The sequence below is a fragment of the Micrasema longulum genome, unplaced genomic scaffold (assembly GCF_059751315.1).
Source record: "Micrasema longulum isolate JH-2025_06_02 unplaced genomic scaffold, ASM5975131v1 h1tg000015l, whole genome shotgun sequence".
Classification (NCBI taxonomy): Eukaryota; Metazoa; Arthropoda; class Insecta; order Trichoptera; family Brachycentridae; genus Micrasema; species Micrasema longulum.
In genome coordinates, this window is record NW_028277223.1 from 179,510 (window position 1) to 191,956 (window position 12,447).

General features: G+C 31.9%; 1 protein-coding gene across 1 annotated transcript; it reads right to left on the reverse strand.

The window, feature by feature from the left end:
• Window positions 1-624: 624 nt before the first annotated feature.
• On the reverse strand, window positions 625-8,499 carry LOC148285655 (pancreatic lipase-related protein 2-like). The gene is made up of 6 exons (XM_088239400.1): window positions 8,381-8,499; window positions 6,985-7,141; window positions 6,617-6,765; window positions 5,833-6,078; window positions 3,752-4,091; window positions 625-716 (listed from the first exon to the last, which is right to left on the reverse strand). Exons 1-6 carry the CDS (start codon window positions 8,421-8,423, stop codon window positions 650-652), a joined length of 1,002 nt encoding a protein of 333 aa, XP_088095526.1. The 5' UTR covers window positions 8,424-8,499; the 3' UTR covers window positions 625-649.
• Between the last annotated feature and the right edge of the window lie 3,948 nt (window positions 8,500-12,447).

A 12,447-nucleotide genomic window follows, 5' to 3' on the forward strand; every position in this document is an offset into this window, starting at 1 on the left:
AGTATCGGGGAGGCATTTGCGAGAGAGTGACTGAAAAACAATGTTCAAATACATATTCATAAAAATTTCCAGACTCCGCATTCCCAGAGACATGCAGCTCCTTTGTCGAAGTTTAAATTACCCACATTAATTTTACAGATTCTTTTGACGAGAGTTCCACAAATATCGATCACTTTATTATATGGTACCCCTGAGAGTCTCCTATTTTTCTAGTCTCTCGTTTCTAGTCAAGTCTCAAAACGATCTCCATTTTTTTTCCACATCGTGATCAAATAGTCAGTGCATTTGCCTACTGTGCGAGGGATTCGGGTTCAATTCCTTACATGTTTGATATGAAATGTTTACTTAAAAATATGAATTTTACCTCAAACCTGCGAATGCAAAAACCGCTACAATACGAGACGGACATATTTCCACTAGATTTCCTTATAAAAAAAATAACCAGAGAGTAGGCGTCGAGCCTAAAATCCTCGTGGTGCAGAAGTCTGGTTCTCTTTCACACGCAAAACTATATTCTATATCCGCCCGGGCATAGAAAAATAACATTAGAATATTGATAAAAAGTTTTATTTTTTTAATATATACATATGATCGTTTATGATAGGAAAATATATTGCGTTTTAATTTGTTTTCATTTTTAGTAATATGATTAGTACGAATCTCCTCCTTGGTGATACGGTGGCTGTGCATTGGTTGTAAGTGCAAAAATTCCCAGTCTGAAATCATAAAAACATTATCTATAATACACAGCCTATAGTCAAATAGCTAGCGCGTTTGCCAATCATCCATGAGATAGCAGTATCCGGGAAGTATTGACAACTGAATCTAGCAACAGATTCCTTCACTGTCGTACAGGGAAACTATCAAGTGTTTACATAAGCCGTGTCCGTTTTTTCAAAATTTTAAAATACGATCAAATTGTAAAAGTCAAAATAAATAAATTAATTAATAAAAGTTTTACGTTATTCGAAAGAACGATTTCTGCTTGACAAGATATTGTATTTGCTTATGTAAATTCTTTGAAAGAGTGCATCGTCGACACCCCTACTGTTCAAAGCTGCTCGCAGTATTTGCGCAGTGTACGTTGAAGATTATCGTGATTATTTTATTATTATTCGTTATAGGCAGGCAGCCTTTGCTTATGCGCCTATATTTCGTGTACTGCTTTTAGTCTGCGTTCTTCCTCCTTAAAAAAAGCATTCAAATGGTTTTTGAACAGATTGACCGAAATGGAATGGACAACTAGGCTTCGCAATTTATTCCAGTCTGAAACTACCCTGCTGGAAAGGAAGTTTTTCTTGGGATTGAGATGGAATTGGGGACAAAAGAGCTTTTCCTATGACCCCATAAATTTGTGTTGGGATTTAATTGATACATTTCATGCAGGGGGCAGTCATATTAGTTATTGAGTATCTTATGGGTTTCTATCAAGTCCCCTCTCTTCCGTCATTCTTCCAATGATGCAAGTCCAAGCGGTATTAATTTACCGTGGTGAGGCATCCTTTTGAGTAATTTGGGGATTTTTGTAGCACATCTTTGAACTTTTTCCAGTAGCTCGATGTCTTTGTTAAATAAGAGAAAATGTATGAATTATTGACCTATATGTTGTAAAATAACGAAGGAGAATACTTTATTGACTAATTTATTTGATTTTTTGTGTCCTCTTATTCTCTTTATTTGAAAAAAAACGAACACAACTTATGTTTACACCTTTGAGTAATAACCCTGAATAATAAATAGAGTTGCCCATATGGAAGAAAATGATTTGATGATTATTGACCATGAAGTTAACTACAGATTACAGAAAAACAACGGGCTGTAGGAACTTGGGTTGAGAATAACAAGCGCTAACCGAAACCGTCTGTTGCACGTCTGTTGTTAAACTAAAAACCAAACTAAAACGAAACCTACAATTTGGAACGCTTTTTTTTCATGCATTAGAGCTTAAGGGCTTCTCTAGAGAATTATTCCTCTGATCTTTACACCCAATAAAATAAGATGGTGGTACCGACCATGTGTATTTGGTGACCATACTGCAAAAAGAAGTACCAGAAAACTTTGAATTTTTATACATTTTCTTTTTTATGCAGTTGGATTGTAAATAAATATTAAATTTGAGCTTTGTTAGTACTTTAAAAAATTAATAGTGAATATAGGGAACAGAAGAAAAAACACTAGACTTTATAAATAGTTTTGGAAAACTCTCAAATCTGCTAGGCAGACTTGTACGATTATTCTTAAGTAATCAAGCAAAACTAAATGATTCTGCATTTTTTTTAAGACAAAAAAAAAATCAAACAGATAATGGCCTATTTTAAATATATTGTACAAATCAACACAGTCCGGCAAAATAAACATTGGATGGACAACTTATAGTAATCTATATACACAATATAACAGAATATTTTCTTTTCTCTTTCTTATATTACACAAAAATATCAAACCTGTCTATTTATTAAAGAAGCAAAAATTCATAAGCATTTCTTGTTTACCCACAAACAGGCCATGCCTTTGTACGAATTTTTCGTTTACTATTTTTACTGTTAATATGTATTTCATTGCTATGTAATTATTCTTTGTTTTTTTTAATTCTCTGTTTTACCTCTAATGTGTATTGAAAAATATATATATATTAACTTTTAGCTCTAACGGCTCCTGCAATGGTAGCCGGAGCGTCAGAACGAATCCAACCTACAAAGAATCACCCATCAACTATTATATATGTTCGATGAGAGTAAACGTAAAAATGTACGCACCAATTTATCTAACTTGTTTATTTCTTAAGTACATACTTATGAAATAATTAAGTTTTTATTTAAAAATCAATCCACCCTGATTTTATCATGTCGTGTGGATTTGTATGATTGTTGTAAAATCGGCCATATAAATAACTGTGCCCCAGAGGCAGACGGATGCAAATCCTAATGTCAAATGTTTAAAAAAAGCCTAACGAATCTACTTTCTCTAAGCGATTTCTAATAATGTATAGCATTCATTTGTATTTTCAGTATCTAAATACATTGGTTCTTTCATTATAAGACTTAAATTTCGTCCAAATCAACGAACGATTTCATAAACTGGATACGAAAATTGATTCATCAAATTTTGGATTTGCATCCGTCTGCCTCTGAGGTACAAATAATATGTAGCCAGCAATATATTGAGTTTGTCCCAATTTTTGTGGACAAGGACTGGATTCAACTCCGTGGGGAGCTGTGAATATTTACATATTACAACAGAGATGAAGAACATTTTAGAGAAAGAAAAATAGAAGTCTAGGCATGTACAGGGCTTATGACCTGTAATTGGCTGGTTTAAGTGGCCACTTTACACACTGTGTAAAATTCACCATTCTGCTCATGTTTAAACATCCATATTTCTTTAATTCTTCCATCTGTTGATTTAAGTGAAGTACAAGAGCTGAAACCTTTTTTGTGCGGGTGAGATTTATCTCATTAAATTATTTCATACTAGGCAACGTATGCATAATTATTTTTTCAATTTCTATACTTCTTTATAGACCAGGTGGATTTATCAACAACATTTTGAGTTTGTCAATGACAAGTCATAAGCCTTGTAGATGTCTAGACTTTTATATCACGTTCTCTAAAATGTTCTTCATCTCTGTTGTAAAATTCTAATAATATGTAGTTTCAAGTCTGCAGTATCTAAATAATATTTTAGACACAAGCTTTAGAGATTTTTTGGAAAGTTTGTTTTACAGTAATTTGTATATTATAGTAATTATTACTCAGGTTTGATCGTTGATCCTCCAAGGTACAGTTTTTCAGTTCCAGTGCAGTTTGATACTCCTTCGAGAGCTTCAGCCGACGTCATGCACTGGACCCCCATGAAGCCTTTGTGGTCAATGGATGCTGCCATATAGTCTGTAGACCTGGTGTGGGAACACTGAATGTCTACTCCACATCCTGGCATGCTTTTACCACCATTCACGTAGAAGTCATTGTGGCCTGCCGGATCTATCATTCCGAGCAAGCCAGAGTTAGTGTGGATGACCTCCACATACTTGGCATCAGTTTTGCGGATGCGCTGGCTGGTAGATGACCAGGACGGGTGAGCTGGATCCATTGCTGAAAATAATACCATAATATCTTTTGTAAACCATGCATGTACCTTTAAGATATATATTTTTTTTAAATTCTAAAATCAGTTGCTCTGTAGAATAAATTTAAAAGACGTATTAACTCTATATCACTATTGCAAAAAAACATGTACTGTGTAATACTTCATGCTTTGATGCCGAAAATGCCCTGATTGTCAAACCAATCATCAAAAGGGTCGAGAGTTTCAATTACCTGGAAGTATATGTTACCGAAAATGTCAGCTTTTAAAAAGAACTGAGAGTGCGGCTAGGAATAACAGGCGCCACATTCATCAGTATGAAGGCTGTCTAGAGATCGGATATTAACTCAGTGAAAACCAAATGCCACTTGTATAACGCCTGTATAACACCTATTCTCCGCAATGGATGCGAACCGTGGTACCTCACCAGGGCCCAAAACAGCAAAATACTGAGTTTTGAAAATAGGTGTCTCAGAAGAATCTTAGGTGTGCGGTAATTTGAGTTTGTGCGAAACAAAGTAATAAGAGAACGGTCGCAGCAAACTCCGGTGACGATAGTCAGTAAGCGGAGGCGATGCCGTTGGCTTGGCCATGTACTGCGGACGTCTCCTGAGAGCCTTAAATTCGCATGCCTAATTATTTTACGGTTATCGACGTCCTGGACGTCAACTAATGACTATTCGTCGGTAATTCATGTCAGAACTACAGAACGCGAACCTGACCCGGAGGCGGACACGGAATGATGATGATGGTTTAGGGTATGAGGTTCTTTTTAATTTCTTTTTTCTTATTTTTATCAATAAATCTATTAAAACCAACAAAAAAAGTCTTTATTTGCATACACATGAACATCATCATCATTCCCTTTCCGCACCTAATGGTTCATAGGGCACTACATTGGTAAAACAATCGCAGCGTATCTTGATATTTTTTTGTTACATGAAGGTAAGATTATCAGTCTTACGCTTCGGGTCCTAGGACTTTGAAATACTTTAGTGTGAAAACGCCCTTTTAAATGAACTTTTCGTATCAACTATGTCGGGAATCGAACCCGAGACCTCTTGCATGGTTTGCAAACGCTTTGACCATTACACTACGAGGCACATGTACAGAGCGTTTAAATGTTTTACAAGGCTTATTAGCCAATGTTAATGTATAAGTGTAACGAAGTAATGGTTTATACAATTTTTTCTTGAGAAAACACGCACATTTAAATGATTTACATGATAAGGAATTGCTACGTTCACATAAGCAATTTTTTAAAAATATTTTCATCAACTCTTAAGTTCATTAGGTTTTTATTAATACGCAATGCTCTTATATTTTAAAATGAAACAAATAAATTTGCAGGTATTATAAAATAATAAATATTAAGTCTCAGAGTAATAATGCGCCAAGCTATAGAAGAGCCCAAACCATTGGCCACGGTTCTAATACGTCACGATTCATGTATATTTGTTCCCGTCCATTCAAATTTGTTTAGAACATTATCACAAATCTTGAAGTCACATCTGTCAAGGCCAAACATGTTGCGTTTTTCTAGCGATGTATTTTTTTAAAAAAAAAATTTTTATTTATGTGTGAAATCATTTCTCCAAAATATCCGCATTGATTTTGCAAACACAATTAATTAATCTAAATCCATTTAAAATATTTTTATCGTTATTCGTAGAACGTGATATTTCCCAATTATAGAGGATCATAAACGAACTAATTTCGTACAAAACTGTTTCAATATTATCTACCTACCAGTTACATATTCGACTAATCCTTTGGTGCAAGATCTTGCAGCTATCCCGACAAATTGTCCTCCGAGGCTATGACCGATAAGGTGGAGATCTGAAAAGCTGACTCCGAGAGTGTTCAACCAATCGATGAATCCTCCCAAACTTTTGGCACCAGCGATAACATTTTTAACAGCTTGGACGTATCCCACATTTGCTCCAATACCCCAGTCAACAGTTATCATGTTGACATCCATGACTTTGAGGAAAGCTGAAATACATTTCAATACATTTAATCAAAACCTTGGTATTATTTTTATCCCTAAATATGATTAGAAGAACTATTACAAATAAAAGAACAAATGTGTTTTAGTAATATCCTGTCAATTTTACTAGTAAACATAATATGTTTGCAAGAACAACGTTTTATCCCAATAAATGTAATTTTACAGGAAGCGACTTTTAAATATTGAAAAAATATATATTTTACCTAAACGCATATTTTTTTTACCATTGATTTTATTTGATGATAAAGGAATTAATTTAAAATCCATGGTAAAAACATCCGTTTAGGATTCAAACTTTTTTAAAAGTTCCTTCGCATAAAATAGCATTCGAGAAAAAACGTTGTTCTTGCAGAAGCCACATTGTGTTAATTTTTGGATTTCATCTACTTTCGTTAAAATATGGTACATTTTTTTTATGAATAAAAAAAAAAAAAAATTGTACACAACCAAGGAGAGTAAAATCATTTTTAAGATTTTCTAAATTTGGTAGTCATTTTTACATAAAAACAAATCACTCCGTACCATCTCGAATCTTTGTATTGGATCCAGATGTGCCGTCAGCAACCCATCCATGAACTGTGATCTTCACAGGTTTTGTAGAGTCAAAATTTGACCGTTCAATACTGTCAATATCTCCTTTTTTTATAATTTGTCCTTCAGTAGGATTTTTTCTAAAATTATTAAAAAAAACAAATGAACATACTTCTTTTTGAACTAGTATACTGCCAATCTTAGAAATTTGAGAATAAATTCCTTTAAAAAACGATAAATGGAGAAATCGATATATGTATGACAGGGTTAATTATGGTATGATAATTCAATCTTTAAAAACTCAAATAAGGCAGGTAAAGTGGTTTCAAATATTCAATTTTGGAAGCTTTCAAACATACCTTGTATGTAAAATATACACAATATCTTCCTCTGGTTCAAACCTAACGATTGGAAGAGAGTCATCTAAAAGGTCCACATAGTTCATAACACCGTTTTCATCTGGTATCCACACATATCTTGGTTCCATTGTACCAAGAGGCAGTATACTTGCAGACACTAAAGAAAAGGTCATGTTTATTATATTCTAACAAATATTTTTTTCATCATCATTGCCGAACGAGAAAAGCTGCCCGAAGGATTTCTCTGTTATGGTTTCTCTGTTGGCATCTTTGTGCTGAAAGAAAGTAATCTAGAAAATCATAATATGCACTTCATTTGATTGAAAAAAGAATGTGAATTCTTTACTGATGGATTAAACTGATTGGACATGATCTATTCGCCGAAACGATTATATGAAATATGAAGGCCTCCAAATTTTGTTTGGAAGCCACCAGATCCGTTTATCAGATATGACCTGTAACAGGGCCACGGATAGTAGCGAGAAGTACTATTCGCTAATCATAAGGAGAGGGAGAGTAACAATACCATTGGAAGTGTTCAGAAGACTGATTAAGATATCCGCAGCAGCACGAAGGGGAATCAACAATATTAAAAACAAATAAATTGTCATTAAATTTACCATGACTTGTTGAAAACTGCGAGTCGAGAGATTAGGGATTTAAAGAAGATTTAAAGCGCTGACGGATTGAAGTAAAAAAAGAAAAGTTACCCTCACTAAAAGGGAAGATTCCCATTGCGATTGCAAAGCATCAAGAAAACGCATTTAAAGTTTTAAAAAAATATATTCGATTGACACATTCCTTAAGTTGGGAGTAGAAGAACGCCACTTATACCAGAAGAACGCTTTTTCTTTGAGTAGAAATTTACGGATCATTGCTGGACCTCCAGATTCAACGGAAACAAGCCCCTTTAGAACCGGGAGTGCATCCGTCGAGCATTTCTTATATGCTCTAGTAAGAGCTAAAAGTGGTTGTCTTTGTCCGCTTTAAACAATTCGCCTAAAATACTGCAATTCATCTCGATTCCGTTCCGATTCTCATTCCGACTCGATTTTCCTTTTCAGGATTTTTAACTGAGAATAGCCATCGAGTTGAAAAGACTTGTCCAGGATTTTAGTATTTTCTATTTGTCCGGCCGTATTTAAGGACTTATTCAATTGATTTATTTGCAATACTCTACTTTAAACCATTTTTTCGTTGTACAAAGTGCGTTCCAAACGCCATCTGTTGATATTTTTTTGGGGTGAATAGACTTTTTGACCTTTTCAAATATTTAAAACATCAATCCTCATTAAAAGTATTGACACATTTTTCAAGTTTATATTGTCTTCCGTTTTATGGTAAAACTTTTTTTTATTGATTATAAATTCCAAAAAAGATTATCATATTTCCATACCTGTTAAAGCCATCAAAAGCGAAAGAAAAACGATACCCTTCATTTCGTTCCGTAAATAGTTATTAAAGGTGTTAATTTATATCCTGCACTGTTTGAATTATTGTTTTGAACTGTAGAAATAACAGTAAGTTTCAATAGATATTTTCTTATCAGTTAAATACTGAAGATCAATCATTTGAAAATTAATTACTGTGATAACAAAGTAAAAATATTTAATAAACAAATTAATTTGTTATATAAGTCAATGTATTGTGGAAAATATATTCACTCAGCTCATTCTTTGAACATTTCAGTGACGGGTAATCAACTTCGTAAATCATAGCACCATCCGTTATGGAAAATTATGAGGAACATATTTTATTAAATATTCAATTAAAGTACCTATCAATTAAAATATTTAATAACATATCAAAAAAGATTCCCCTTTCTTTTTTAATGATGCTTTTTAGATTATTTATTAACAGGAGTTAAACATGTATATCGTTGTTTTTATGCAAACTCTTCCTAAAATTGACTTTGTTTTCTAGGTTTTAATGTAATACCAAGTTTTAAGATATAAAAATACATCAATCCTGCTAGAAATTTAACCCAGACCTCGAGTGTTGGAAACAAACACGTTATATTTAATTAATGAAAAATTCATACAATTTACTAAATAATTTATATCAAATTAAAATACATTTTGCATGATATTGTTTTCATTTACTTATTAGCAATAGACACCATAATCTTAGATAATGTTTTCACTATTTGTGTTTTTTTAATTTTTTAATTTATTTGATTATTTTTAAAAAATTAAAAGAACTTTTTAAAATTTTTTTTTGTATTTTTATTAGGCTGCAAAAAATTGCTAGTGGCAATGAGTCCACTTTTTAACCATATATATCTTTGTTTTATTTGGTATTTATACTGTGGCAACAATACTTCGACTTCGAAGGGTAAAAATGCAGTCATAAAAAGCTTAACACTCTAGGCAATAAGTACTAAGACGTTGGTGACTTATTGCATGTGAAGTTTAGTACATACAAGGCGGGCCTTCTCCTGTGTTTCATAGGTAAGAGAAGCTAGTTTTAGATAAAATTTTTGTTATCATTTAGTATTATTCAAAATTGTTTCAATTTCTTTACTATTTACCTAAGTGGTAGTTTCAAATAATAATATTTGTATTTTTTTATGGTTTAGTGTAATTTGAAATCAATAAAGTGTCCTTATTAATATGTATTGTTTTATTTGTTTTTTTTACATGTTCAAAATATTTATAAAACCAATCTTTTTATCCGTATTTCAATAACTGAAAACACGATTTTTATATTGTTTATCTTTTATAAATTACTGTTTAGTGTTGTATTTATTTGTTTTAAATGTTTTATATTACCAATAATTCTACTTACGTGTGTATAAAATATTGTATTAGAAACTTATGGCACTAAGTGCCGTTTATTTATATTAAATAAAATAAAATAAAATTATCAGTCAGCAAAACAAAAAGTCTTAGAATATGAAGACAACTTTTAAGGAGTGAGTTGACTTTAAATAACGAGCCAGTGCATCATATCATTAGTTACAGATACCTGGAAGTAGATATCTAAAGTCATAGCGATTTGTACACTGAAGTCCGAGAGCATCAACTGTGTCGAGAAGAATGTAATCTGGATAAACAACACGAAAACCCGCTTTTATCAGACATGTAATACTGTTACGCCTGAAATATGTAATCTTAATAATACCTATACGGATGATACGTGTATCTTCAATGATTACTCGTGACGGCAAATGTTTTATCAAATATTTTTTTAAACCTGTGATTAAACAAAAGATAATGTGTAATTCCTTAATTTTCATCTTGAATTATGATAGGTACTCAAATCGTTTATATTTGGTTCGATGCAAAGTTGTTAACACATTAAAAGTTTATGGTCAATAAATTAAAAAGAATCCATATATACATGGTCTCGGTCGTCGTAGATAAAAGCCTACCTTTTTGCATACAAAAATATACATGTTCGTTTTTTTATTTATTATTTATTTATTGAAATCATCAGTCATGCACATAACTATACAGTTATAATATAAAAGATACTTAATACTAGACTAAAAATATTTCAAAGTAATAATCAACTTAAGGAATAGAAAAAAACTTGATTTACTTGTATTTCATTTTTTCAACTTTTATTTTTTTGATCTATTTTAGATGTTTTAAATTTTCATGTAAAAATTATTATATTGTGTTACCAAAATATGTAAAGAAAAAAATTCCTGCAAAAAAAACTGCTTTTCCAGTTTGGCGGGAATCAAATAATTGTTCAAAGGAATGCTTAAGTCAAATTTTCAATAAAATTTAAAAAAAAAACTATTTTAACGAAGCTGTCAACGTTATTTTAAATAGAAATGCTTTTTTGAGTACTTCATTTTCCTGTGCTTCTACAAATTAAATTGATTGACCATCAGGCAAATGAGCAGATAACAAAATAACTGAATGTTAATGGTCATAAATAGGATTATCTAAAACTTTTCACGCAGCTTCAGAAACATATTGACAATATAAGAACTGACTAATTCTATCGAATCCAACGACTCTGTTTTCTTCACCAGTATTACCGTCATGTTTCAATTCAATTCTAGCTTTATGTGTGCATTGTATTTTTTACTAAGGTTTGTATTTTATTTCACAACATATTCATTGTTAATATGTTATCCACGAACTGTGTGGTTTTTGTGATGAATTCTTCCTTCGTTTATACTCTGGATATTCTGTAGAATTACTATCTGTTTCATCTTTAAATGGTTTAGGAAAAATTTTCGAACACTTTCCATTCACCATGCATGAGATTTTGCATTCAAATTTCCACACGGACCATGGACGGGTTGTCAAATCCAAGTTGCGTCAAATGTTGCTATTAGTAGATAAAACATATTCTTTGTTGTGCGTAAATAACAGATTTGTCGCCTTACCAATCAATACTAGTATATCTTGCTGAAAATTTCATTAACCTTTCTGAACATGGTCGTTCGCTTCGCTCTTCTCAGGAGAAAACATTTTCCATTTCTTGACCTAGCACATCATTTTTCAGCTATTTTTTATTCCGTTTAAGCTACTTAACTTTGGAATGAGCTACCTCTTCCTATGAAAAACGCACTTTCTTTAACCACCTTCGAGAAATGCCTGAAACGTTACTTTATTTCCTCAGAATCCTGAACTGTGATAAAGCGTATTCTTTAAATATATATTTTGATCCCTTTTCTTTTCTTGGTTCCTTGTTATCTCTCCTTCCACACTCATTATCTGATTCCACATTCCGCATCCTTTCATATATATTACATAATGTACTTCTCAGCCTCATCTCTCAATAAAAAACAGCTGTTATTTTTAATTAATTAGGTTGATTTTTATGTTTATATTTTTGTTTTTTAATTTAAATATTTGCGTTCTTATGATTAACCCAAATATTTCATTTTGAGGGCCATTGTTCAATGAGTTGTAAATAATTCACTATAAGAAAATGGGAATAAATTTGGGGTAGAGTGGGATTCGAACCACAGAACTTTGAGCCATGAGTCCGAGACACTAGGCCACGATATCACAACCCGATTTAAGTTTGTTAGTACAAACTTTAGTTCTCTTTTTCTCTTTTTCTCTCTGTTTTCTGGTTGGCTAAAAGATATTGCTTTTAGCAATAAGTCCAATAAAGTATTTATGCTTTGTACTTGAAGTTTTAAAATAAAATAAATAAACAATAATATAAGTATTGATGTTTGTACCTGTGAGATGAATTAAAAAATTTATTTGGTAACATTTATCGACAGCTATTTTCGATAAACAAACATTTGAACTAATAAAATATGTATTTGGGAAAATAAGGATAAGAGTAGATTGAATGCTGTTAAAATGCGATATATCAAATGAATATGTAATTTATTTTATTTTATTGTAAATGTCTTAGTGGACTTTTACATTATGAAAAATATACTTGAGTAGGTTTTTAAACTGATGCTGGTACTTTAAACTATCTCGTATAAAAAAATGTACTAATGTATTTAATATACTTACTTTGATCAATCTATACGAT

Coding starts and splice junctions, on each gene's coding strand:
- LOC148285655 (XM_088239400.1), bottom strand. CDS start 8,423: ATGAAGGGTATCGTTTTTCTTTCGCTTTTGATGGCTTTAACAG. Junction 6,766..6,984: donor GTGTATATTTTACATACAAG/GTATGTTTGAAA, acceptor TAATAATTTTAG/AAAAAATCCTACTGAAGGAC. Junction 4,092..5,832: donor ATTAGTCGAATATGTAACTG/GTAGGTAGATAA, acceptor TATTATTTTCAG/CAATGGATCCAGCTCACCCG.